General features: G+C 43.2%; 2 protein-coding genes across 6 annotated transcripts in view; both read right to left on the bottom strand.

Moving 5' to 3' along the window:
* The window catches only part of LOC138174636 (BOLA class I histocompatibility antigen, alpha chain BL3-6-like), a 451,117-nt gene that overhangs the window by 60,049 nt on the left and 363,846 nt on the right, over positions 1 to 27,222 (bottom strand). The window lies entirely within an intron of this gene.
* TRMT9B (tRNA methyltransferase 9B (putative)) overlaps positions 21,485 to 27,222 on the bottom strand; it is a 36,308-nt gene continuing 30,570 nt past the window's right edge. For all 5 annotated transcript variants that reach the window (XM_069104988.1, XM_069104987.1, XM_069104989.1 and 2 more), the window contains one exon: positions 21,485 to 25,465. In XM_069104988.1, the coding sequence (XP_068961089.1) occupies positions 24,438 to 25,465 (1,028 nt within the window). In that variant the 3' untranslated portion in view covers positions 21,485 to 24,437. The remainder of the gene's footprint in view (positions 25,466 to 27,222) is intronic.

Raw genomic sequence — 27,222 nt, 5'->3', positions numbered from 1 at the left:
TATTAGGGAGGCAGTCACTGAGGTTAATAAACACTCCTATCAAAATTGGCACTGCTGTTTATTATTTCTCAGATGTCCACTTCACTGATAAGTATAAAAATCCATTTTGCCCTAAAGGCAGTAGAAGGGGTAAGAATCAGGGGAGTCAGAAGGGAGGGAAACAATAGTAAGGGGAAAGGGTAGGTAAAGAAGGGGGAGTCACAGGGAGGGAATACTGAGGAAGGCAGTGGTCAAAAGGTGAAAAGGAAAACCCTTAAGGAGGGGAAGGGAGAAGGAAGAAATAAAACATAAAGAGGGGAGGAAACATGATTTCCTTGGGGGTCGGAGTATAGATGGTGGTGTGGAAACAGGACTTCCTCAGGGCTCTGGCTTCCACCTCTCCCAATTCATGTAAAAGGGGACTCTGAACAAACTTTGGAGCTAAGGAACCCACAAAATGACACAAAGAAGCTAACCTCCCGCTGAGGACAACCCGGCCAGCAGGAATTGGCCAGCACAGCACTCAGGCAGCTGAGTCCAGCCTCACATGAGCCAGAGGTTTTAGTCCAAGGTCAGTACTGACCAACCGCTGGCTGGAGGGACTTCATATCATCAGCAGCTGTCGCGGTTTCCAGAATCATCAACACATAGATGGTAAAGACAAAGTGAGAGGTCAATGCAGTATGGACTTCAGGATCCAGTAGTTGGAGGGTGGTTGCCCTTTGCCCCCCCGGAAGGAACCACACCCCTGCAGCTGCCCCCATGTGGCAGCTTCAGCTCCTGTCCAGCAGAGCATGGGGGACCAAGCAACCATTCTGAGGTTTTAACCAGCTTGGATCTAGATTTTGGTCTAGGGTGGTGGTCCTGGAATGTGTGACCAGCATGCCAGAGCCTGTGGAGGCTTCAGAGAGGGCACCCAAGTAATACCTTCAGCAGCTGAGAAAACCCCAGCATTTGGCATGAAGCTCCCCTGCTGGTGCCAGAGTCCTACTGTGGCAAAAAGCTCAGGGGTCAAGTGACAGAGCAGGGACATGAGCAGGCAAAGGAAGCAAAATAAACAGAGCACCCCAACTTTACACTACTATTTTAGGGACAAAAAAGATCAAAGCATGAAACAGGAGGAAGACAATGAAGTCAGAACTCCTGCACCAAAAACATCAAAGGAAAATATGAGCTGGTTACAGGCCATAGAGGAAGTAAAGAAGCAATAAGAGAAGAGGAGGAGAAATTGGGAAGAGAAATGAGAATTATGCAAGAAAATTATGAAATGAGAGTCAACAGCCACACTGAGGAAAATAACACCTTAAAAAACAGACTAACTCAAATGAAAATGAGGTTCAAAAAGGCAATGAGGAGAAGAATGCCTTAAAAAGCCAAATTTTCCAGATGGAAAAAGAATCTCAAAATCTCACTGAGGAGAATCATTCCTTCAGATTTAGATTGGAGTAAATGGAAGCTAGTGACTGTGACAAATCAAGATGCTGCTAAACAGATCCAAACAAATGAAAGAACAGAAGGCAAAGAAATATCTCATTGGAAAAACCACTGACCTGGAAATAGATCCAGGAGAGATAATTTTAAAATTATTGGACTACCTGAAAGCCATGATAAAAGAGAGAACCTAGAAATCATTCTCCAAGAAATTCTCAGGGAAAATTGCCCTGGTGTTTTAGAACCAGAGGGCAAAATAGAGGTTGAAAGAATCCACAAATCACCTCCTGAAAAAGATCCCAAAAAGAAAACTCCTAGGAATATTATAGTCAGGTTCTGAAATCCCCAGATCAAGGAGAGAATATTATAAGCAGCCAGGAAGAAACAATTTGAATATTGTGGATACACAATCAGGATAACACAGGATCTGGTAGTTTCTACACTGAGGGATCAAAGGGCTTGGAATATGATATTCTGGAGGTCAAAGGAGCTGGGATGAAAACCAAAAGTCACCTACCCAGCAAAACTGATTATCATGTTTCAGGGGAAAATATGGTCATTCAGTAGAACAGAGGAATTTCAAGAATTCTTGATGAAAAAACCAGAGTTGAATAGAAAATTTGACTTTTAGATACAAGAAGCAAGAGAATCTTGAGAAGGTAAACAAGGAAAAGAAATCATGAGGAACTTATCGAAGTTGAACTGTTTACATTCCTACATGGAAAAACAATTATTGTAACTTATGAAACTTTTCAGTGAGAAAATAGTTGAAGGATATATATATATATATATATATATATATATATATATATATACATACATATATGTCGATATAGGAGGGTATATGGGCATATTAATACATATGAGAATGCGTATATATGTTTACAGGTATACATGGAGGACATAGGACCAATTTAATAGGAAGGGATGATACTTAAAAGGTGAAATTAAGAGGTGAGAGAGGAATATAATGAGAGGAGATGGGGAGAAACAGAATAGGGTAAACTATCTCATATAGAAGAGGCAAGGGAAATGGAGGGGAAGAATAGGAAGGCAAAAGGAAATGGGTCAACCTTATTCTCATTGAATTTGGCTCAGGGAGGGAATGACATACACACTAAATATGGTATCTCATCCTACAGGAGAGTAGGGGGAAGGTGATGAGAGGGGGGATGATGGAAGGGAGGGAAAGCTGGTGGGGAGGGAAGTTGGAAGCATCCACTTTTTAAAAGGGACAGGATCAAAGTAGAGAATAGAACAAGTGGGATCTAGGATAGGAGGGAGGGAAATATAGTCAGTCTTTTATAATATATCTACTATGGTAATGTTTTGCATAGCTACACATATAGAACCTTGTAAGGATTATGGGATTTAAAGATCTTCCATGTCCCATTGGACTTGCTGATGTAGCAGGAAGGGGCAGAGATAGAGGAAGTGGAAGCCAAGCTAGAGTTCCTGCGGTGGCTAGCAGTGGCGGAGACGGTGGCAGCAGCAGCAGCAGAGGCAGCGGCAGGGGCAGCGCGAAGCCCTTTTTGAGTCAGCCAGAATTTCTGCTAAGGACTCCTGCTGAGGACTGCCCCGGGCCGGAGCTGCTGGGAGCACGCTTCTGGAACGCTGGGTGGTTGCTGTGAGTGGGGAGAAGAGGACCTTTGCCTGAGGTAGCCTGTTCTGTCTTAAAGGCTTGAGAATGTGGGTGCTTTCTACTTTATCTACCTGTGCCAATTTCATAACTACTCTGATGGCTTTCACTTTCTGGTTTTGGGACTCAGTCTTTTGGTATTTTAATAAATTTTCTAGCTTATTCCCCCATATGGCAAGCAGGATGTATTTTGTGATGGATAATTATATCAGCATATCTGTAATTTCCATAGGCATTGTGAATATGGCATTGCTGATACAAACCTATACTGATCTGCTTATCTTCCCAATAAGGGTGGGTGACAAGGGAGGAAGGGAATGAATCTGGAATTAAAAGTTTTAAAATACATAAATATAATTATTAATACTATTTTACATGTAATTTGGAAATAAGATATACAGGCACGGGGGCATAGAGATCCACCATGCCCTACTGGAAAATTCAAAGGGGGTATGGGAGAAGATATGGGACAGAGCAGATTGGAGGAGGGCATATGCTGTGGGACTACTATTTTGGAATGGTGAGTAGGGGATAAACGGGGAGAAAATTTGTAACTCAAAATCTGGCGCAAATAAATGATGTAAATCAGAAGTTAATAAAGCATTTGAAAAACAAAAAGAAGAAGAGAAGCTCCCTCCCCGCCTGAGCCCCTTACACACCCATGGCTGGTTTGGGTAGGTTTAGTTTATTTTTCCTTTACTTGCTCTACACTCCCATCTATGCTCCCTATCTTGATCCCCTTGGCAGCCTGCTCTTTTGCTTATTTGCAATTGCCCTGCAGTGGCTGCCCAGGTCTGGGGATGTCCAAACACAGGGGAAACCATCTCCTTCTCCCATCTCCCCACTCATGCCCTGATGAAGACTCAGTCTGACAAAGAATTCGACCTGATCTTTATGGCCCCTATTTCAGGAAGCAGTTGGGAAACACCCTAATCCACCTAGATAAAAGACATTTAGAACTCCCCTTCCCTCCCCCACCCCGGAAGAGAGAGGTTTTTATTTCCCTTCCTTGTTCTAGAGGTGGAAGCCTTCAGCTTGCCTTTGACCAAAAGGAGGAAATGACAATAACCCCCAAAAGGGTCAAAACTTGAACTAATAAATGAGACTTTTTTGCTTTGCTTTAAAAATGTCCTTTCCTGTGTCAGCAGCTTCAAAGACCAGACAAGGCTGAATAGTGGGGCTTCTCTTATCTTTCCTAGAGGAGTGTGCTATGTGGGGGAGGCTCAGGTATCCTGGAATCCAGATGACACTACTTTGTCAATTGACTTGTAAACATATGGAGACCATAGAGACACAGACATTCTGGGATTGTCCTAAAACACAAAAACTGTGTAATTTAAATTTTTTTTTATCTTTTTGCTTTTTGGAGGGGGGAAGGCAGGGCAATTTGGGTTAAGTAACTTACCCATGGTCACAGGGCTAGTAAGTGTTAAGTGCCTAAGGCTAGATTTGAACTAAGGTTCTACCGATTCCATGACTAGTGCTCTATTCACTTCATCACCTAGCTACCCCAAACTTTGTCATTCTTGTTATCACACATTCAGAACTTAGGTTTTGGCTCCATGCAGCAGATATTGGCTAGCTTTAAGGGAATAATTGATATAAATATATATCACCTCCCCTGTTTGTCTCCTTTAACCAAACTCTTAGGTCAACATTACTCAACAATTTCTCCTCATATTTGATCTTTATTTATTTTAGTGAAACCTTTCCAATTGTATGGAGTTAGGATTATCTATTTTTTAAAAGTATCCATATCTTGGATTAAGAATGCTCCTCGGGGTGGCCAGGTAGCACAGCGAGTAAGAGCACCGGCTCCAGTGTCAGGATGACCTGGGGATCGAATCCGGGCTCAGACACTTAGCACCCACCCAGAAACACCTGGCCATGTAGCCTTGAGCAAGTTACTTAACCCCGATTGCTTTTTAAAAAATGCTCCTTGACACAGTTGTGGGAGGAGGTATATAAATGTATTTTCTTTTGATTTTTCAAATATTTTTTTCACTCACTTACCCTGCTCAGCCTTCTTCAATTGAGAGAGAAAGGAAAATAAAGCCTCTGTTATAAACTTGTATACTATTCATTCCTCCCCCCCCCCCAATGCATATATGTATAACATTCTACACTCTGGATCTTCCATCTCTGTCAGGCAGTGGGGAATACCTTTCATCACGTGCCCTCTGGAGTCCCTCCTTTAAATATTTCAAATGAGATTTATGTTCTATTGTCAGATTCTTCCCCCACTGGACCCTCTTCTATTGTACAGACTTCTGCTTACTCCTGGATTGTATAGATCATTGTCCCTCACCTTTCCCTCCTCAGAAACCTTTGTCCTCTGAAATGTTCTAAACTCTCTGCTCCTGTAATGGGAATGCAAATTTGGAAGATTTTCCCTACCCCTAGGCTAAAGTGCACCTGAAGCCTGGGGTGGGAGGCTTGTTTTTCAGTAGATACTTCTTGATTGACCAGTGAGTCAATAAGGTTGTTACATTCTCTGAGCCAGGAGAAGGCTACATAAGCCCTGATGTGTAGCTTTGTTTTGGGGGCTCACTTTGAGAAGTGTTCTGTGATTTGATCTGTATTCTGGGAAGCCGTTGTCCCTGGCTTTGAAAAACCCAGATGTGGAAACCCAGATGTTGACTGGGTATGGATGTAATGGTTGGACAGTTTGGAAATCTGTCTACTTGATCTGTTTCTGTCTTGATAATTCTGTCTGTATACTTTGAAGTTCTGGGTGCTGACCTTTTCCCCTGAACAAGGTAAACGACATATGTCTGACTGATTAAAGTAAGCTTGTTAACCCATTTTGAGTTGCTTTCCTTTAACAAAGCAGATCCAAGAACCTGTATGGGCAGCCACCCTGAGGAGGCTTGGGGTGCTTGCTGCTACAGCTCCTTGGTAATTGTGGCCATTAAGTACCACTGGATCCTGTCTGTGGCTCCTCCTTGTTTGAAGTTCTTCTTTCTAGATACTTGAAGAATTTGAGATTCAGTTTCTTGCTGTGGATTTGGCTAGGATGTTCCTATTTGTTTTTATTTGGGGCTTTCTTTCAAAAGATGACCAGTGGCTTCTTTTTATTTCCATTTTGACCTCTAGTTCTAAAGACATACAGTAGTTTTTCTTTTAATTATTCCTTGAATTAAGATTTATGGACATGCTGTTAAGGTAGTCCAATGATTCTTAAATTCTTCTCCCTAATATGATTTCCAGGTCGATAAATTTTCTTTACATTTTCTTCTGGTTTTTTTTAGTCTTTTGACTTCATTTTGAGCTTGCCCACTGTCTCATAGGGTCATCGGATAGTATCTGATCCATTCTAATTTTCCATACATTTGTTGCTGGACAAGATCCTACACCTCTTGGGTCAAGGCTTGGAATCTTAAGACTAATCTTGTATCATGTTCTTATTGATCTTATTAACAATTAGTTTATTTTATTCTGCAACTACTTATGTCCTGTAATAAGTCATGGTTCTTTGTCTCTAAACTTGGTTCAGAGTTAAGCTGGTGTGTCATAGATTAAACTGAAAAACCCAGCTCTCCAGCTCAAGAAATTTTGCTAACCTTGGAAAATGAGTGAGAAAGCTAGGGAGTATGGCTCTGACATCTCTACAGCACCAAGCTGTCCTTTAAAAATGTCTGGTTTGCTTTTCAGAAGTCTGGGCCACTTCTTGCCCCTGGGCACAGACAATGGGCATGGTTTAGTCTCAGAAGAGGAGACTACCAAACTGTCAGTCTGTCAAGTTGTGCCCTGGCCTCAGCACTGTAACTGGGCATGTTGCCCTTGATCCCATGATATCATCTACCCTCTTCTTTGTTCTGTGTTCCCCAAAACCCTTATAAGGGTAATTGTCCTTTTGCTCTGGGCCTCTGGCATAGATGGAGGCAAGCCATTGACCCATTTATTGACAGATAGCATTCTCCTAATAATAAATGTTATCTTGCTCAGAGATCTGTCTCAGTTTAGCCTTTTGTTAAAGTTCAGTTGTGACAAGCCCTTTATTTCTGAGTCTTTCTTCCACAGTTGTCATTTAAATTCCAAATTTTCAAAACAAAAAATAAATTCTGAAAAAATTCCAATTTTTCCTCAGTAAAAAATATCATTTCTAACTTTTTTTTTACTTTTTTTACTCTTATTTGCTTTCTTCCAAAAATCTTAGTTGCCTTATGCCCACTCTGTGCTTTTCTTTGAGGCTTTGTGTGTTGATGTTTTGAAGTTGTTTTCTTTTGGGTTTGTGTCTTGAGCATCCCTGTCCCCAAGGTAAAATTTGTAGTGGGAGTCTTCATTATTTGCTTATTCCTTCAGTCTCTTTCTGAAGTGCCCACCAGAAATTATACACCAAAGTCCCCTCCCAGTTGCAACCTGCTAGAAGGGGACTCCTACCAGGGTCCCTGGAAACCATGTAATAGGCCATAATAGTGAGGGAACATTTCACCTGTGTTGCTAGAAACATGTTCCAGATTCAGATCTGTTTATGTTTGTATCCAGGGCTTTGCTAGGTAATCAAGGCTTCACTAGAAATGGCATTAATAGCATTACACCCACCTTGGAACCATATTTTGTTGATTAGCAACACCTATCTCTATATAAGTGTATCTTACAGAAGACTCAGTGCTGTCTTTCAGTCTGAGAGGCAGTCCCGGACGGTTAATAAACACTCCTATCAAATTATAATTGGCTTAGCTGTCCTGTTATTTCTCGGATGTCCACTACACTTCCTGATCATGGACCTGCTATCAGGGTCCGGCTCTCTCCACCATTCTGAAGGGAATGTCCAGCATAATCTTGTTGCTGCTTTCTTTTATTAAAATTTATTTATTTTTAGCTTTCAACATTCATTTCCACAGGATTTTGAGTTACAATTTTTTCTCTCCCCATACTTCCCTACCCCAAAATAGCAAGCCTACTGAATACCCCTCTCCCCAATCTGTTCACTCTAATATCCTCCTTCTTCACCCCCTCCCTAAATTTCTAGTAGGACAGTATGGGTTTCTACACCCCAGTACCTGTTTATCTTATTTCCCAGTTGAATGTAAAAAAAGAACTTTTAAACAGTTGTTTTAAAAACTTTGAGTTCCATATTTTTTCCCTTCTTCCATCCTTACCTACCTCCACTGGGAAGATAAGCAATTCAATATAGATTGTACATATGTAGTTACTGAAATCATTTCCGTAGTAGTTATATTGGAGGACTATAAAGGAGGACTAACTATATTTCCCTTCATCCTATCCCATCCCCCACTTATTCTATTTTCTCCTTTGACATTCTTCCTTTTCAAAAATGTTTGTTTCTAACTACCTTCTCCCCCAATCTGCCCCCCTTCTATCCTCCCCAGTCTTATCCCCTACCCACCACCCTATTTTCCTGTAGGGTAAGATACCCAATTAAGTGTTTATGTTATTCCCTCCTTAAGCAAAATTCAATGAGAATAAGGTTGACCCATTCCCTTTCACCTTCCTGCTCTTCTCCTCCATTGTAACGGTTTTCTCTTGTCTCTTTTATATGAGACAATTTGCCCTAATCTATCTCTCCCTTTCTTCTTCTCATAATCTATTCTCTGTCACCTCTTAATTTTATTTTTTAGATATCATCACTTCATATTCAACTCATCCTGTGCCCTCTGTCTATGTATACATGAACATACAAATGTCCACACTCACATATATATTTATATGCACATACATACTCCTATGCATACATATATAAATATGTATGTATGTATGTATGTATATGTGTGTGTGTGTATTACCTTCAGCTATCCTCATTACTGAGAAAAGCCTTATGAGTTACAATTATCATTTTTCCATGTAGGAATGTAAATAATTCAACTATAATATGTTCCTTATGATTTCTTTTTCCTGTTTACCTTCTCATGTTTCTCTTGCTTCTTGTATTTGAAAGTCAAATTTTCTCTTCAGCTCAGGTTTTTTCATCAAGATTGTTTAAAAGTCCTCAATTTCATTGAATGAACATATTTTTCCCTGAAAGATGATACTCAGTTTTGCAGGGTAGGTGATTCTTGGTTTTAGTCCTAACTCCTTTGACCTCCAGAATATCATATTCCAAGCCCTTCAATACCTTAATGTAGAAGCTGTTAGATCTTGTGTCATCCTGACTGTATTTCCACAATATTCAAATTGTTTCTTTTTTTCAAATGCTTTATTAACTTCTGATTTGCATCATTAATTTCCACCAGATTTTGAGTTACAAATTTTCTCCCCGTTTTTCCACTACTCCAGAATAGCAGTCCCCCAGGCTGTCTCCTCCTCCAATCTGCTCTCTCCCATATCTTCTCCCATACCCCCTTAAACTTTTCAGTAGGGCACGGTGGATCTCTATGCCCCAGTGCCTTTATAGCTTCTTTCCCAATATATATATATAAGATAGTATTAATAATAGTATATATAATTTTACACATTTGATTATAAATCTTTGAATTCCAGATTCATTCCCTTCCTCCCTTGTCACTCACCCTTATAATAAGCAGTTAAGTATAGGTTGTACATGTGTAGCTTATGTAAAACATTAACACAGAAGATATATTGTAAAAGACTGACTATATTTCCCTCCCTCCTTTCCCACCACCTACTCGTTCCATTTTCTACTTTGATCCCATCCTTTTTCAAAAGTGAGTGCTTCCAACATCCCTCCCCCCCAACCTGCCCTCCATTCCATCATCCCCCCTCTCATCCCCTTCCCCCTACTCTCCTGTAGGGTGAGATATCCTATTTAGTGTGTATTTCATTCCCTCCCTGAGCCAAATTCAATGAGAATAAGGTTGACCTCTTCATTCCCCTCCATTTCCCTTGCCTCTTCTATATGAAATAATTTACCCCATTCTGTCTCTCTCCATCTCCTCTCATTATATTCCCCTCTCACCTCTTAATTTCACCTTTTAAGTAACATTCCTTCCTATTAAATTGGTCCTATGCCCTCTATCTATGTATACCTGTAAGCATATATACACATTCACATGTGTATCCATATGCCTGTAATACACTCCAATATATATATACACACATATATTCCCTTCAACTATTTTCATACTGAGAAAAATTTCATAAGTTAAAATTATTGTTTTTCTATGTAGGAATGTTAATAGTTCAACTTTCATCAGTGGCTCATGATTTGTTTTCCCTGTTTATCTTCTCAAGCTTCTCTTGCTTCTTGTATCTGGATGTCAAATTTTCTATTCAATTCTGTTTTTTTTCATTAAGAATGCTTGAAATTCCTCTATTCCACTGAATGACCATATTTTCCCCTGAAAGATGATACTCAGTTTTGCTGGGTAGGTGATTCTTGGTTTTAATCCCAGCTCCTCTGCCCTCCAGAATATGCTATTACAGGCCCTTCGATCCCTCAGTGTAGAAATTGCCATATCCTGTGTTATCCTGATTGTGTTTCCACAATATTCAAATTGTTTCTTCCTGGCTGCTTGTAATATTCTCTCCTTGATCTGGGAATTCCAGAACCTGGCTATAATATTCCTAGGAGTTTTCTTTTTGGGATCTTTTTCAGGAGGTGATAGATTCTTTCAACCTCTATTTTGTCTTCTGGTTCTAAAACATTAGGGCAAATTTCCTTGAGAATTTCTTGCAGGATTATTTCTAGATTCTTTCCCTGATCATGGCTTTCATGTAGGCCAATAATTTTAAAAGTATTTCTTCTGGCTCTATTTTTTAAGCAATTGGGGTTAAGTATCTTGCTCAAGGTTACACAGCCAGGTGTTTCTGGGTGGGTGCTAAGTGTCTGAGCCCAGATTCGATCCCAGGTCATCCCGATTCTGTGGCTGGTGCTCTTACTCACTGTGCTACCTGGCCACTCTTCTGGCTCTATTTTCCAAATCAATGGTTTTTCCCATGAGATATTTCACATTGCCTTCTATTCTTTCATTTGTGTGGATCTGTTTAACATCATCTTGATTTCTCTTAAAGTCACTTGTTTCCCTTTGCTCCAATCTAAATCCGAGGGAAGGATTCACGTCATTGAGCTTTTGAGATTCTTTTTCCATCTGGCAAATTTAGCTTTTCAAGGCTTTCCTCTCCTCATTGCCTTTTTGAGACTTTTTTGCCAATTGAGTTAGTCTGTTTTAAAGGTGTGATTTTCCTTAGTCAGGCTGTTGACTCTCCTTTCATAATTTTCTTGCATAATTCTCATTTCTCTTCCCAATTTTTCCTCCACTTCTCTTATCTGCTTCTTAAGGTCCTCTATGGCCTGTAACCAGATCATATTTTCCTTTGAAGTTTTTGGTGCAGGAGTTCTGACTTCACTATCTTCCTCCTGTTCCATCCTTTGCTCCTTTTTGTCCTCAAAATAGGAGTCTATTGTTGGAGTCTTATGTTTGTTTTGTTTCTTTGTCTGGTCATGTCGCCACTCAGTCACTTGACCCCTGGGCTTTTTGCCACAGTAGGACTCTGCCACCAGACAGGGGAACTTTTGTCCTAAATGCTGGGGTTTTCTAAGCTGCTGGAGGTATAAGTTGGGTGCCTTCTCTGAGAGGCCTCCACAGGCTCTGGCAAGCTGGTCACGAACCCCAGGGCCTCCACCCTAGACTGCAATCCAGATCCAAGCTGGTTAAAGCAAGAGTGATTACCTCTCAGAGTGGTCGCTTGGTCCCCCTACAATCTACAGAAAAGGAGCTGAAGCTGCCACGTGATGCTGGCTGTGCCAGGCATCTCAGCGGCTTCTCCCTCTGGGGCCAAAAGTTGACGCACTCCCGACTATTGTTCCCAAAGTCCACACTGCACTGACCTCTCACTTTGTCCTTAGTATCTATGTGTTGATAAATCTGGAAATGGCCACAGCTGCTGCTGATCTGGAGTCCCTCCACCAATGGTTGGTCAGACCCACTCTGGGGCTAAAATCTCTGGCTCACATGGGCCTGGGCTCTGCTCCCAGAGCTCTGCACTGGTTGATTCCTGCCACCTGCCGGGCTGTCCTCAGTGGGAGATTAGCTTCTCTGTTTCATTTTCTGGGTTCTGCACCTCCAAAGTTTATTCAGAGTCCCCTTTTATATGGACTGGGGCAGGTGGAATCCAGAGCCGATCAGAGGTCCTGTTTCTCCTCCACCATCTTGACTCTGCCCCTCAAATTGTTTCTTCCTGACTGCTTGCAGTATTTTCTCCTTGACCTGGGAACTCTGGAATTTGGCTATGATATTCCTAGGAGTTTACCTTTTGGGATCTTTTTCAAGAGGCAATCAGTGAATTCTTTCTATTTCTATTTTGCCCTCTGCTTCTAGAATATCAGAGCAATTTTGCTTGATAATTTCTTGAAAGATGGTTTCTAGACTCTTTTTTTCATCATGGCTTTCAGGTGGACTAATATTGTCTAAATTATCTCTCCTGGATCTGTTGGGGACCACAGTCAGTGGGGCTCTGAACCTGATGGCTGAATTATCCCTCTCAGGATAAGACCCTGCTAAACAGGCCCAGACTAGTTTCCTATCCCCTAAGAAGGCTCACAGGCATGGGCTTCACATTCCCATGAGAAGTGTGGTACACATTCCCAGCCTGGGAACAAGGAGGCTTGCAGTGTTCTCAGGGGAAACTAGCATAGCGTTGCAATGTAGTATTAACTAAAAGCCTTGGAACAACTCCATCCTTTTCTAGGGAGGTTTAGGGAGATTTGGAATATCCTGCCCAGTACTCAAACCCTGATATGACCATCACGTATGAGGCAAATGGGAACTAGGGCAATGGTATAGTCCCAAAGGTAGTGGCTTATGAGGACTATGAAGTTTTACACTATATATACTGGACTCTTAGCTGAATAAAGTTGACTCAGTTTTCCACCATACTGGAGTCCTGTCTCATTTATGATTGTCAACCTCTGGGTAAGTAACTCTTTTGAAGTCCATCTTTTCACCTAACTTTTCCTTCTCAGTTCTCCTGCTGGCTGGCAGGGCTCCTCTCTACCACTATCTCATACACTTCCACAGAAGGGCAGGCATCCCTGGGTGGGCTTGGCTTCCCACATGGATCTATTTTCCAGGTAAGTGGTTTTTCCAATGAGATATTTCACGTTGGCTTCTATTTTTTTATTTGTTTGGATCTTTTTAAAAGCATCTTGATTTCTCATAAAGTCATTAGCTTCCAATTGCTCCAGTCTAATTTTGAAGGAGTTATTCTTTTCAGTGAGTTTTAGAAATTCCCTTTCCATCTGGCAAATTCAGCTTTTAAAGGCATTCTCCTCATTGGCTTTTTGCACCACTTTTGCCATTTGATTTACTCTATTTTTAAGGTGTTATTTTCTTTAGTTTATTTTTGGGTCTCCTTTAGCAAGCTGTTGACTTGCTTTTCATGATTTTCTTGCATCATTCTCATTTCCCTTCCCAATTTTTCCTCTAATTCTCTTATTTGATTTTCAAAATCTTTCTTGAGCTCCTCCATGGCCTGGAACCAATTCATATTTTTCTTGGAGGCCTTTGATGCAGGAGTTCTGACTTTGCTGTCTTCCTCCCACTCCATGCCTTCATCCTTTTTGTCCTCCAAAAAGGATTCTATGGTCTGTTTGTGCTTCCTGTGCTTGCTCATATTGACAGACAATTATGTGACTTTTGATCTCTTTGCTATGGTAGAGCTTTGCTTCCAAAATGGAGAGAACTATGTCCCAAATCACTGGGGTTTCTGCAGCTGCTGGAGCTATGAGATGGGCACCCTCTCTACAACCCACACAGGCTCTAGCTCACTGGTCACACACCCCAGGACCACCATCCAAGACCCTGATCTGGATCCAAGCAGGTCAAAGCAATAGCACTTGCCCTCTGATTGGATTCCTTGGTCCCCCTACAGCCTGCAGGCAAGGAGCTCTAGAAGCAGCCATGTGGCAGCAGTTGCATCCATTGTGCCTCCTGCTGATTATTTACTTTCATGAAGCCTGCTCCAGCCATGGCTATTTGGGCTGCCCTGGGCTAAAACTGGTTCAGTAGGGACTGCTCTTGGCCCCCGGTGCACTGTGGTGGACCTTTTCTGCCAGCCTGACTGGCTTGCTTCAATGAGAGGTTGGTTTCTCTCTGTCACTTTGTGGGTTTTGTAGCTCTAAAGTTTGTTTCGAGTCATTTTTTACATGTATTGGAGTAGGTGGAAGCTGGAGTCAGGTGGAATTCCTGTTTCTACTCCACCATCTTTGCTCCACCCCCTTGCTGCTTCTTTCTTGAGGTATTGAGTTGTATGTTATTCCAACATCTCAGAGAAAGTTTACTCCAGGGACCTGTAAGTTTTCAGCGCTCCCAAAATTGTCCTATTCCCTATCCTCCTCTACCCTCCCCCCCCACACATATCATAGATCTGCAAATTCCTGAGGTTCAGCAATCCACCTGTGGGCTGGCCCCATGTGGAGATGACTGATGGATTCAGTCACTAAGCCAACTGGAAAGCTATGCTGTTAGAAAAGGACAGAACTTTAGAGCCCCCTTTCATCTAAGACTCCTTCCCTGGCTATTCTTCTGTAGGCTTCAGACTGGGCTGGAAGCTGGACCTGAGACCCCACTCTACTCCTAGGATTAGAACCACAAGTTGGTGCTTGCTTTGAATGTGTTCTTTTCTCTACTAGAAAAAAATATGTGCTTAGGGGTTGACTGAATACTGAGAAATGAAACTGAAGACCAATCCTTTTAAAGATTTTAACAAACATTTTGTTTGTCCATGCAGGTGTGGGCAGATCAAGGTTTTTCCTTTTAGACTTTATTCTTCCTAAGCTACCTCTGTGGGGTGGGAAGGGGAGCAAGACTATAAGGGTGGGATACTAGGGTTGCTTCAGGGCAGTGCCCACCCCTACTCTCTGCCCACACAAGTGTGAGGCAGCCCTCTGTGGATTCTGGGAGCAGGCACAGAACCCACCACTCTGCCAGGTGGCCAGAGGGTCAGAGCCTCCTTTCCTCAGGGAGAGGATGGGGGGGGGGTTCCTAAACCAGGGTGCTATAAGGAGGCAGTCATGGTAAAAATCTTCTTTAGCCTCACTAGTTACTGGTGTAAGGTGGACCTGTTACCTGGATCCTACTCGGGTAGCTTGCTTGTTCAGCCATTTTTCAGTCACATCCAACTCTCTGTGACCCCATTTGGGTTTGTTTTTTGGCAAACATTACTGGAGTGGACAGAGGCAGACCCAAGATGGCAGAATAGAAGCAGGAAATTCCATGACCTCCCCCCACAACCACCTGCAATAGCTGTAAAATGTGACTCTAAACAAATTTTAGAGCTACCGAACCGACAAAGTGACAGAGAGAAACAAATCTCACACTTAAGGCAGCCTGGAAAGCAGACAGGAAGAGTCTATCACACTGTGCTCGGAGCCTAGGAAGGTCCTGCGTGAGTGCCAATGTTCCATCCCCAGGGTGGCCCCAACCAGCATCACAGAACAGCTGGAGCAGATTTCAGGGGTATGAATCACCAGCACCTGTGGATATTTTCAGACTTCTCAATCCATAAATGCCAAAGACAAAGTAAAAGATCAATGTGGAACTCTGTTGGAACAGGGGGAAGGAAGAGTGCAGTCCAGCCCTTATCCCCTTGGCAAGAAGTAGTGGAGGTGTGGCAGCTACAGATGCTGCTGTGTGGCTGCCTCTGGAGCTCTTGGCCTGCAGATAGTAACCAAGTAACTATTCAGAGGTCAATTGCTCTTGCTTTGACCTGCTTGGATCTGGGTTGCTGTCTTAGGTGGTGGTTCTGGGGTGACAAATACCAGTGTAGTGTCTGCAGAAAGGGCACCCTCCTCAGACTTCTGACAACATTTGCGAAAACCTCAGCAATTTGGGACAAAGCTCTCCACTCTGGAAGCAGAGTTCTACCATGGCAAAGAGCTCAAAAGTCAACTAAATAGCTGGCAAGATGAGCAAGCAGAGGAAGCACAACCAGAACATAGAATTCTTTTGGGGGACAAAAAGGATCAAAACCAGAAGAAGTCAACAAAGGCAAAACTCCTGCATCAAAAGCTTCCAATAAAAATATGAATTGGTTACAGGCCATGGAGGAGCTCAAGAAAGATTGTCAAAATGAAGTAAGAGAAGTGGAGGAAAATTTGGAAAGAAAAATGAGAATGATACAAGAAAATCATGAAAAGTGAGTCAACAGTCTGCTAAAGGAGACCACAAAAATACTGAAGAAAATAAGACCTCAAAATATTGACTGACTCAAATGGCAAAAGAGGCCCAAAAAGCCAATGAGCAGAAGAAGGCCTTAAAAAGCTGAATTGCCCAAATGGGAAAATAATTTCAAAAACTCATTGAAGGTAATGATTTCTTCGAAATTAGAGTGGAGCAAATGGAAGGCAATGACTATGGGAAATCAAGATACTATAGAACAGATCCAAACAAATGAAAAAAATAGAAGGCAATGTGAAATATCTCATTGCAACAATATACTGACATGGAAAATAGATCCAGGAGAGATAATTAAAAAAATTTTTGTACTACCAGAAAGCCATGGTCAAAAAAAGAGTCTAGACACAATCTTTCAAGAAATTCTCAAGGAAAATTGCCCTGATATTCTAGAACCAGAAGGAAAAATAGAATTTGAAATAATTCACCAATCACCTCTGGAAAAAGATCCAAAAAAGAAAACTCCTAAGAATATCATAGCCAAATTCCATAGTTGCCAGGTCAAGGAGAAAATATTACAAGCAGTCAAGAAGAAACAGTTTGAGTATTGTGGAAACACAATCAGGATAACACAAGACCTAGCAGCTCCTACATTAAAGGATGTAAGGGCTTGGAATATATTCTGAAGGTCAAAGGAGCTAAGATTAAAAGCAACAATCACCTACCCAGCAAAACTGAGTATAATGCTTCAGGGGAAAATAAGGTCATTCAATGAAATAGAGGATTTTCAAGAACTCTTGTTGAAAAAACCAGAGCTGAACAGAAAATTTGACTTTGAGATGCAAGAAGCAAGAGAAGCATGAGAAGGTAAACAGGAAAAATAAATCATAAGAAACTTATTAAATTTGAACTATTTACACTCATAGATGGGAAAAAAATTAATTGTAACGCACGAGATTTCTCAGTTTGAGGATAGTTGAAGGGAATATATATGTATATGTATACATACATATATATTTATATCAGAGAGTATATGTTTGTATAAATACATATGTGAGTGTGTTCATGTGTGTATATGTATACATAGAGAGAGGGCATAGGATAAGTTGAATAGGAAGGCATGATACCTAAAAAACTAAAATTCAGAGGTGAGAGAGGAATATAATGAGAGAAGATAGAGAGAGATAGAAAAGGGTAAATTATCTCATATAAAAAAGGCAAGAGAAAACTGTTACAATGGAGGGGAAGAGCAGGAAGGTGAAAGGGAAAGGGTCAATCTTACTCTCATTGAATTTGGTTTAAAGAGGGAATAACATACACACTCAATTGCATATCTTACCCTACAGGAAAGTAGGGGGGAAGGGCATAAGAAGGGGGAGGATAGAAGGAAGGGCAGAATGGGAGGGGGGATGGTAGTTAGAAGCACACACTTTTGAAAAGCAACAGGGTTAATGTAGAAAATAGAATAAGTGGGGGTGGGGTGGGATAGGATGGAGGGAAATATATTTAGTCATTCACAGTATATCTAATATGGAAACCTTTTATGTAACTACTCATATACAACCTATATTGAATTGTTTATGTTCCCAGTAGGGGTGGGTGACAAGGGAAGAAGGGAAAGAATCTGGAAACCAAAGTTTTAAAAACAAATGTTTAAAAATATTTTTTTCATGCAACTGGGAAATAAGATATTCAGGCACTGGGATATAGAAATCCATCTTGCCCTACTAGAATGCCAGGGGGGATAAGGGAGTATATAACAGAGCAGATTGGGAGAAGAGGTATTCAGTAGGTTTGCTATTTTGGTGTGGAAGTAGGAGAAAGAAGGGGAGAACAGTTGTAACTCAAAATCTTATGGAAATGAATGTTGAGAACTAAAAATAAACAAATTAAAATGAAAAAAAAACAAATAAAAATAAACAAAACTAAAATGAAAATTAAAAAAACCCATTACTGGAGTGTTTTGCCATTTCCTAGTCTAGTTCATTTGATAGATGAGGAAACAGAGGCAGTTAAACGATTTGCCCAGGGTCATACAACTTGTATGACTAGTAGTCTAGTGGTGTAAGGCTAGACTTAAGCTCGGGAAGAGGAGTCTTCCTGATTCCAGGGCCAGCACTCTAACCAACTGCACCACCTGGCTGCCCCCATGGTTTGCTAGGGTGGGCTATTTCTTTTTTTTTTTAAGCAATTGGGGTTAAGTAACTTGCTCAAGGTTACATGGCCAGTTATTTCTGGGTGTGGTGCTGAGTGTCTGAGCCCGGGATTCGATCTCCAGGTCGTCCCAACACTGGAGCCGGTGCTCTTACTCGCTGAGCCACCTGGCTGCCCCTAAGCAATTGGGGTTAAGTAACTTGCTCAAGGTTACACGGCCAGGTGGGGCTATTTCTTTAATAAGTCCGGTTGTTGCCCCACTGCCAGCTGAGTGGTCTCAGTTGCAGCTGGGCTATAGGCTTTTCTTCCAAGGGCCACCACTGAAGCTCTGTGAAGGCCTTTGTCTGGCCCATTTTTCTTCTGCATTCCAGTCCTTGACTCAGCACACAGAAATGGTTTGGATTCCACATCCTAAGCTCAGTGGCTAACCCCAGGCTTCCTGGGAACATTCCAGGGGCTCTTCTGATCCAGGTGAACAATGAGCTGAACGTCTTCTGCTGACAGATTGTCCTCTCTGAATTGAACCTCTTGGCAAGCAAAGAAACTGAAAGTGGGAATTCAGGATCCTTCCTGTTCTTTCTGCCTTGCCTCTGCCACCAGGACTCCCTATGATCTGCCCAAGAAAAGGAGAACTGCTTCAGCACTGAGAAGCTTCAATATTGCACCAATTTTCCAAAAGTGGGAAAATTCGAGTCTGTGGGTAACAGGGTGATGAGCTTAATTTTGACTCCTGCAAACATGGGGGAATGTTTGATTAAGGAGATAATCTGTTACCTTCTAGAAAGAGAAGTAGTTATCACTGCAAGGCAGCTTGGCTTCTTCATTCATTCTGTCAAGAAACATTTATTCAATGCCTCTGACTATATGTGCTGGGGATACAGATACAAATGTGAGCCAGATGCCCCCCTCAGGGAGCTTACATTTGACTGACTAGGGCTGGTGGGGCCCTGAGCAGCACTCTGAAGATACATATGCAGGGCAGTCATGGTAACAGACAACCGAGGGAGGCAAGAATTGCCTCTGGAAAGAGATGGCCTTTGAGCTAAGCCTTGAAGGGAGCTAGGCACTTAAACAGTAAGTTAGAAACGAGAAGATGGTGCGTTCCTGGCATGGGAGACTGCCTGTGCAAAGGCAGGGAGAGGGGAGATGGAGTGTCATGTCTGAGGGACAGCAGGGAGACCTGCTGGGAAGAAGCATAGGGAAAGGAGGAGAGTAGCCTGGGGATGGAGGCTAAAGCCAGCCTAAAAGGCAGGAATGGCAGAGGTGGGGAGGGGACCCCCAGGAGAACTGCTGGAGAAAGAGAGATTGGGGGTGGGGTTAGCCTCCCCTGCTTTACTACCTGCATAGAAGATCTGAGTTCTAGGCTTGCCTCTGGCTCACTGAGACTCTGGACAAGTCCCTTCTCTCTGGGCCTCAATTTCCATTGCTGTAAAATAAGAGAATTTAGATTCACTTACCTATGAGAACCCTTTCAGTTTTGGCTTATAATTCTGTAATCTGATTATCTCCTCCACCCTACTCCACCTCAGCTGAAAAATACATGATGGCTTATTCAACCACTCGATGGCCTAGTCAAAAGTTGCAGATTCAAACCCAGGGTAGACCAGCTTGTTTCTGCATCTCTGCTCCCTCCTGAAGGGGCAGACTGGCATCACATGCTCAAAGATTTCTGGGAGGGCCCCTGCAAGTCATCTAGCCCAACCTCCTCACTTTTCAAAAGGGGGAAACTAAGGCAGTAAGTCCTGCCCTCCACTAACTATGTATTAAATCATATTCTGCTTTCAGTTCGCTGAAACCTGCAGATCTCTTTTCCAGCGAATGCTCCACCCCATCTTGTAAAGTAAATGTTGGGCCCCCGAGTATAAGACTTTTAGCCCAGAGCTCTGCATTCTGACCCTCCATCCAGCCTTTCATCTATTCCTCCTGGCATGCCAGGCACAAGTGGGATAAATGCCATTTCTCTCAGTTTGTAAGCCCTGATAAAATGTCAGACTGCACAGGACCGAGGACGTCCAGTAGGGGTCACCTTCAAAGGTCACATCAAACCCTGGGCAACTGACTATGATTTTGGTCCAGAAATCCAACCATTCCTGCTTCCACCTAATTCTTCTCTTTCCAGCCCATCTCTCTCCCTCTTGGCCATAAGGGTAGCACGAGACTGTCATACACTTTTCTAAAATCTCATTAAATTATCTAGAGTCTACATTGGTCTACCATGTTAGCGATTGACTATATCCCCACAAGAAAAGGAAGCAAGAAAGTCTGGCTGGTTCTTGATGAAGACATGCTAGCTCATGGTGATCTACACCAATAGTTGGTGTGGCAGTTCAGAAAAGATACTTTCTACTTCAGCTGTACTGCCAAGGTTCACATTCAGGACCAGGGAGGTGGTCACTTCTGATATATCCATCTCTGTTCAGACCACACCTGCCATATCCCCCTCTGCTCTGAGTATCTCCTTTGACCTACAGAGGAGCCAGAGAGCATGGGGATGGGAGCAGCCAGTATGAAGAGAAGATGAAAGAACATGCCAGAGAAGGGGAAGGTGGGAGCAATGGGCATGTTTGGCTGGAAGAGAAGACATGAAGATGGGGACTGACAACCTCAGGGACTACAAGGGCTGTCATGGAGAGGTGACTTTATGCTTCATCTGGACAGCATTAGGGACAGTGGATACAGGGTACAGAGTGGTCAGATCTCAGCTGAACAGATGGAGAAACTTCACAGTGAGGAGAACCAGCTGCAGCAGAAGGGCTACCTCAGGTGATGTGAACTGCCTTCACACAAAGGCTGGGTCATCGCTTGCTTTCAAAGGGATTCTTGATCAGGTGGGGCTTGGTTTTGGTGCCCAGTGAGGCCCCTTCCAGTTCTGACCCCCTTTGAATGTGGACTTTTATTAAGAGCCATAGTTAGTGGGCACAATTGTCAGCACTAAAAGCTGATGTCTTCCTGGGAGTGATGATGGGCTTTCCTTGGGCTCCCTGCCCACTCAAGCTACCTCTTCATTACCTTGGGTAACAATGGGTATATTCTTGTTCCCCAATCCAAGTTTCTTGTTTTTTGTTTACAAATCCATTGTCAGAGTCCCTTCACTTTCAGACAGACATGTCATACTCACATGATCCTTGGATGAATGTGTGTCCTGTAACCAGAAATGGAAGACAAGGCTTTTCTTCATTACGTTTCAACTACATCCCTGTAAGGACTGATGATTCATGAGCAAAGTTAATTTAAAAATAATTTTAATAAGGACAAGGTCAGGAGAGTATCTGAACAAAGGAATGAATGATCAATTATTAAACACTTCTACCAAGCACAGTACCATACACTGGCTATGCAAAAAGCAAGACAGACCCTGCCTTCAAGGAGCTTACATTCCAAAGGGAAGTCCACACACATGGAGAATAGTGACATATGATATGTTTGCTCTATGACAAGTCTCATCAACTGAATTGAAGGGGAGGGATTCTGCCCTCAGAGGCCATGGGGAAAATAGGTTTTTCTGAGAGTTTGCTGGTCTGTACAAGAGCACACAAAACAAGATTCAAGGAAGACCAAGGCACGATGGCGCTGCAGCTCAGTACCTCTCATGACTGATGAGGAGAACATGTAGGGAAGAATGGGAATGGACCTCCCCTCCCCTTCAATCCAGAAAGGTGCTATGTTGAACTGCCTCCTACCTCCAGGATCCAATATAAAGTCCTTCACAACCTCACCCCTGACCATTCCAGTGTCCTTACCCCTGACTCCAATATGTACTCTTCTATCCAATGACACCCACCTTCTGGCTGTTTGGAAAACAATTCATTCACAAACAAATTGAGCATTTTCTGGCTGGTTCCCAAGCCTGGCTTGCTTTTCCCCACAAGCTCTGACCACTGGCTTCCCTGGCTTCCTGTAACTTCCAACTGAAGTCCCACTACCTCCAGGCAGCCTTCCGAAGCCCCCGCTAATTTCAGTTCCCCCTCTCTGTTAATGATTTCCTATTTACCCTGTAGAAAGCTTTTCTGCACATGGTGGTTCACATTCTGTCTTCCCATTAGACTGTGAGTACTTGAGATCAGGGACTTCTTTTTAGTCTTTCTTTGTACACTCAGCTCTTAGCTTTGTGCCTGGCACATAGTAGGTGGTTAATAAATACCACTGACTGACTGCCTGGACTTTGAATTCATATTCTTGCTTTTCTTGTCTCTGGCTGGCATCCAGTTCTCTCGAGTTTCTTTGAAGAAAAATGTCTATGCAAAAATCATTATTCAGGTGAATTTATTAGGCAAAAATGTGATTGAACTCTGCCTTGCCATCTGGGGTAGCACCAGTCCATTGGGTAAGGATGCATTGTTGACTGGCAACTTTCTCCTCAGGAAAGGAAGCCCTCAGGTCATGTTGATGGCAAAGCCTATCTTTGCCTCCCTCCATTAAATCCAGTTACAGCTTTATTCTAAGATACAACTTCAATTTTGCCTTAGTAAGATGAACAAATGGGTTGCCAAAATTCCTTCCATCAAGTTGGAAAGAAATGAACCTTCAACATAAGAGAAATGTTGCCCCAAACACCAAATTCTATGGAATCAAGTATCATTGGAACTCTTACCATGGGAGTTAGTGAATGAAAATGCATTTGTGAGGCACTATCTCTGTGCCAAGTACTGGGGCTACACTTACAATGCAGAGATGATGTCTGCCCTCAGAAAGCTTCCATTCTGAGAGGAGAAGACAAGTCCCATTAGAGCAGGAGTGCCTTTGGCTTGGGCAGTTTTGCTTGCTAAGTTATGGGAACAGTGAATCAAGACACAAGAGTGATTTGATGAAGGTTTCAGAACTTGAATGGGGAGGAGGTGGCACAGGATATGAGCCCAGCAGAGACCACAGGGCTGGCATTAATATGAGGCATGACCTCAGCTCTCTGATGTAGAGTGGAGCCTCCCAGGAGGGACTCACCAAATAGGGTGGCAGGAGCCCCAGGAGGCACTCCAGAGCTGAGTGCAGGAATCGCTCTCACTGTGGTGTCTGGTCAGGCTGAATGTCTGGTGCCACCCAATGACACTGGTAATCCACCAACTAGAGGGGGCACCCCAGCCTGATTCTCACCCTCCTGTTAGCTCAGATTCCTCTAGATTCTCATTAAGGACATGAGCAAAGACCAAGTGCCTATTGAGCTCATGAGGCAAGTGTCCCTGGGAGTGGAGGAGATAAAAGACAAAGCTGTCAAGTCCTCGGCCTGAGAAAAGCCTAGCATGAAGAGGAGAAAGGAGGGGAGGCCACCAGGGCCACAAAAGACTCCTCTACTCCCAACAACTGCAGACATGGAGATGGTGAGAACCAACCCCCCAAAGTGAACCTTGTGCAATTATAAAGACTAAGCCAGGCCCCAGAGAAAAGATGAGAATGTACTTTTCTCCCTCTTTCTGTGTGGAGGTGAGAGGCTATGGGTGCAGAACACTTTATATTTCCAGCCTCAGCTATTGTGTTTGGGTCTTTTGGATGTCTTTATTTCCTCTTTTTTTATTCATTGCTATAAAGGGGTAGCTCAATGAGTGGTAGAGAAGGGAGAGTGAGATTTGAAAACAGATGGAGTTTAAAAGCCAAAAGTAATAATAAAAGCATGAATGCCTCAGACTTTCTTTAAAGAAAATCAATCTGTAGTGTTAAGCAGTGGCCATAACTACCAAGGACTCTAGTCTCGAGGAGATCGGGACACTCTGGGACAGAGAACTGGGTCTGCCCTGCTGTCCTTCCTACCTGCTGTCAGTGTCCCTAGAGATCTTGCAGGGCAGCAGTCCTTTACTGCCCACACACTGCGGCCCATGCTGGACCCCCTTCCCCACCCCTGGCCTCTCTCCATTCACCCTCACTCACCGCCAGTCAGGGCACTGGCTCTAGTTCCATGTCCATGGGTTGTCCTGGGGTGACTCTGCCAGGGGATTTCTAAAAGGACCTCAGGTGAAGCCAGGGAAGAAATCCTGATTTTAAAGAGGGGCTGATGCTCCTCAAGGAAGATTCTGGTTTCTAAATGGAATATCTGAGAACAGGAATGAGTCACTAGAGGAGGAAGGTGAAACGTTCTTCTTTAGGAGTCCCTGCAAGGCCTCCGCTGCGGCTCCTCTCAGACTGCTGGCCTTCACAGGCACACCTTGCACTGAAGCAAGCACTAGGCCTTCCTTCCTTAGCCCATGAGTCACTTCTCCAGGATGCCCTGGTCAGTGGGCCATTAGCCCTGGCTTCTTCTCAGCAACAACACACCAGTTGCCATGGTCATTGATGGAACTCAGGACCTGGAGCTCTGGCACATACTGCTTCAGCAAGTGGCAGAGTTCCCCTTCTCGAAACACGTGGTAGTAACGGATGAAGGCTTTGGAGCCCAGTGCCTCTAGCTGGGATGCCCCAGTGGACATGGTGGCTGCAAGGCTGATGAAGGGAGGGGGGAGGGAAGTTCTTTTCCAGTCTTGGCTGGTGTCCAGCTTCTCTCCCCCCCCAGGGTAGGCTGACCTGCAGCTTTGCCCCACTGTAGATTGCCTGAGAAAGCAGCCCCCTTGCTGCTCATTCTGAGTGCCTTTGTGGGACACTCCTGGTAGGGGCCTCAGCACACCTGGTACTGATTGCCATTCTGTGGTTTGTATGAACCCAGGGTCAATGGCACCATCTTGTTCTTCTGACAATGGCTCCTGATCACCAAGGTCTAGATGATGAAGCTTTGAAGGCTGGAGAGACACGGGGTGACATGGAGCCCACTCCTCTGTGGCATGTCCAGCCTTCTCTGCCTGCTCCTTTAGAGTGCATTCATCCAAGGATCGGGAGAAAAACCAGGAGCGGAATGACCTCCCTAAAATGTTGTAGAAACCACTGTCCTCATCCTTCACCTCTGCCAGCTTCCCACAGCAGCTGGGAGTCCCAGAGCCATCTAGACTGTGGGACCGTTGGGATTCCTGCCTCTTCTGAAGACACATGGGGTAGCCACAGACAGAGCAGGTCGGGTGTTGGGGAGGGCTTTCAGGGGCAACTCTGAGCTGTCCACACACATGCTTCTGCCCTGAGGGAACTGGTTCTGCCAGGAACTGGGAACACAGGGCAGGGTTCCAGGGAATGAATACATCCTGCTTGTCAAAGTGCCGATGGTTCTTCTCCATGGCCCAGACATAGATCATGATGCGGCCTCCGGGGGCCAGCACCCGAGCCATTTCCTGGACTGCTCGGGTCCTCCTTTGTGCTGTTGAAAAGTGGTGAATAACTGTAAAGGAAAAGAGGAGAGCTCAGAGCAAAGGTGGTGGTCATGAAAGGGGCTGGCTGGTGCCTTCTCCAGGTCTCAGACCTCAAATACTGTAGCACCACCTACATCCAGCCTGGGGAATCTGACCAGTGCAGTCAAAGGGAATCTTCCAGACAAACCTGTTTGGGTCTAGACTAGAACACAGCTTCCTAGAAAAGCCCTGCCTACTCCACCACTGATACAGTGTGTGGTATTCATGGAGGCTCTTCCCCTCTCTGGGCTTGGGTCTCTGCCTCTAGGAAACAAGGAGGCTGAGAACACATGCTGCTTGGGAAAGAATTAGTAACTGACTGAAAAGTACTGGGAAAACTGGAAGGAGGTTTGGCAGAAATTAGGGTTAGGCCATCAGCTTCCACCACATACCATATACAGTCAAATACATGGCTTACATAGGCAGGAAAATGGTCATAGTTATGCCTAGGGAGGGAACAGGGCGTGGACCTGCTGGATAGTCAGCGATTAGCAAACTCTCCCTACCAATACAGGTCTGCGATTTCTGCTCTTAGAGATCTGCCCAAGGTCATGGAACCAAGAACTGAACTCAGGTCCAAGGACCACTTTAGGCCCACCATAATATGGTGCTTCTTATGATACACAGTAATACACATGTGCACTAAAATAAGAACGCGATACTTTGTGGAATTTAATGAGGGAGAAGTCACTGCTGAGAGGAGTAATCTGGAAAGACTTCATGGATGAGCTAGCATTTGATTAGGGCTTTAAAAGGTCTAGGAATTCAGTAGGTGAGTGGGGAAGGAAGAAACTTCAGGCACAGGGGACAATGTGAGCAATGTCACAGAAGTGGGGTATTGCAATGCACATTGGTGGTTTGGAGCATTCTGGTTTGTGACTAAAAAAATGGAGAATGCCAATTATATGGAATTGAAGTGCTCTAACACAAGCTATCAGCACCACCAGGATAAGAAACGAAGCTATCAAAAGAGGGGGAAAAAAACCTTTGTACCAAATATCTCTGGTAAAATAATTGATATACAAGAAACACAGGGAATTAAAACAAATATGTAAGATCAGGAGCCATTCCCCCAATGGATAACTGGTCAAACGCTATGACCAGACAATTCTCAAAGACCTGAAGACTACTAGCAACCATATGAAGCAGTGTTCCTTATTGAGAGAAATACAACTCAAAAAAAAACTGAGTTTTCACCTCACATTCTGCAAATTGGCTAAGATGACAGAGGATGGAAATAATCGATGTTAGGTTACAGAAAAAAGCTAACATACAGACACATTGTTGGTGGAGCTGTGAATTGATCCAACCATTCTGGAAAACAAAATTTGGAATTTTGCAAAGAAAATAACTAAAACATCCATATCTTTAGTGTAGAAAGTCAACTCTTAAACATATGGCCAAAGAAGGTCATTGACAAAGAAAAGAAAAGAAAAGAAAAGAAAAGAAAAGAAAAGAAAAGAAAAGAAAGGAAAGAAAGGAAGGAAGGAAGGAAGGAAGGAAGGAAGGAAGGAAGGAAGGAAGGAAGGAAGGAAGAAAGAAAGAAAGAAAGAAAGAAAGAAAGAAAGAAAGAAAGAAAGAAAGAAAGAAAGAAAGAAAGAAAGAAAGAAAGAAAGGAAGGAAGGAAGGAAGGAAGGAAGGAAGGAAGGAAGGAAGGAAGGAAGGAAGGAAGAAAGAAAGAAAGAAAGAAAGAAAGAAAGGAAAGAAAGAAAGAAAGAAAGAAAGAAAGAAAGAAAGAAAGAAAGAA

This window comes from Petaurus breviceps, unplaced genomic scaffold (genome assembly GCF_028583685.1).
Source record: "Petaurus breviceps papuanus isolate PSGF00001 unplaced genomic scaffold, PetGlider_PUasm1.0 689, whole genome shotgun sequence".
Taxonomy (NCBI): domain Eukaryota; kingdom Metazoa; phylum Chordata; class Mammalia; order Diprotodontia; family Petauridae; genus Petaurus; species Petaurus breviceps.
The sequence above is the reverse complement of the archived record's forward strand: the minus strand, read 5'-3'. Positions and strand labels throughout refer to the sequence as shown.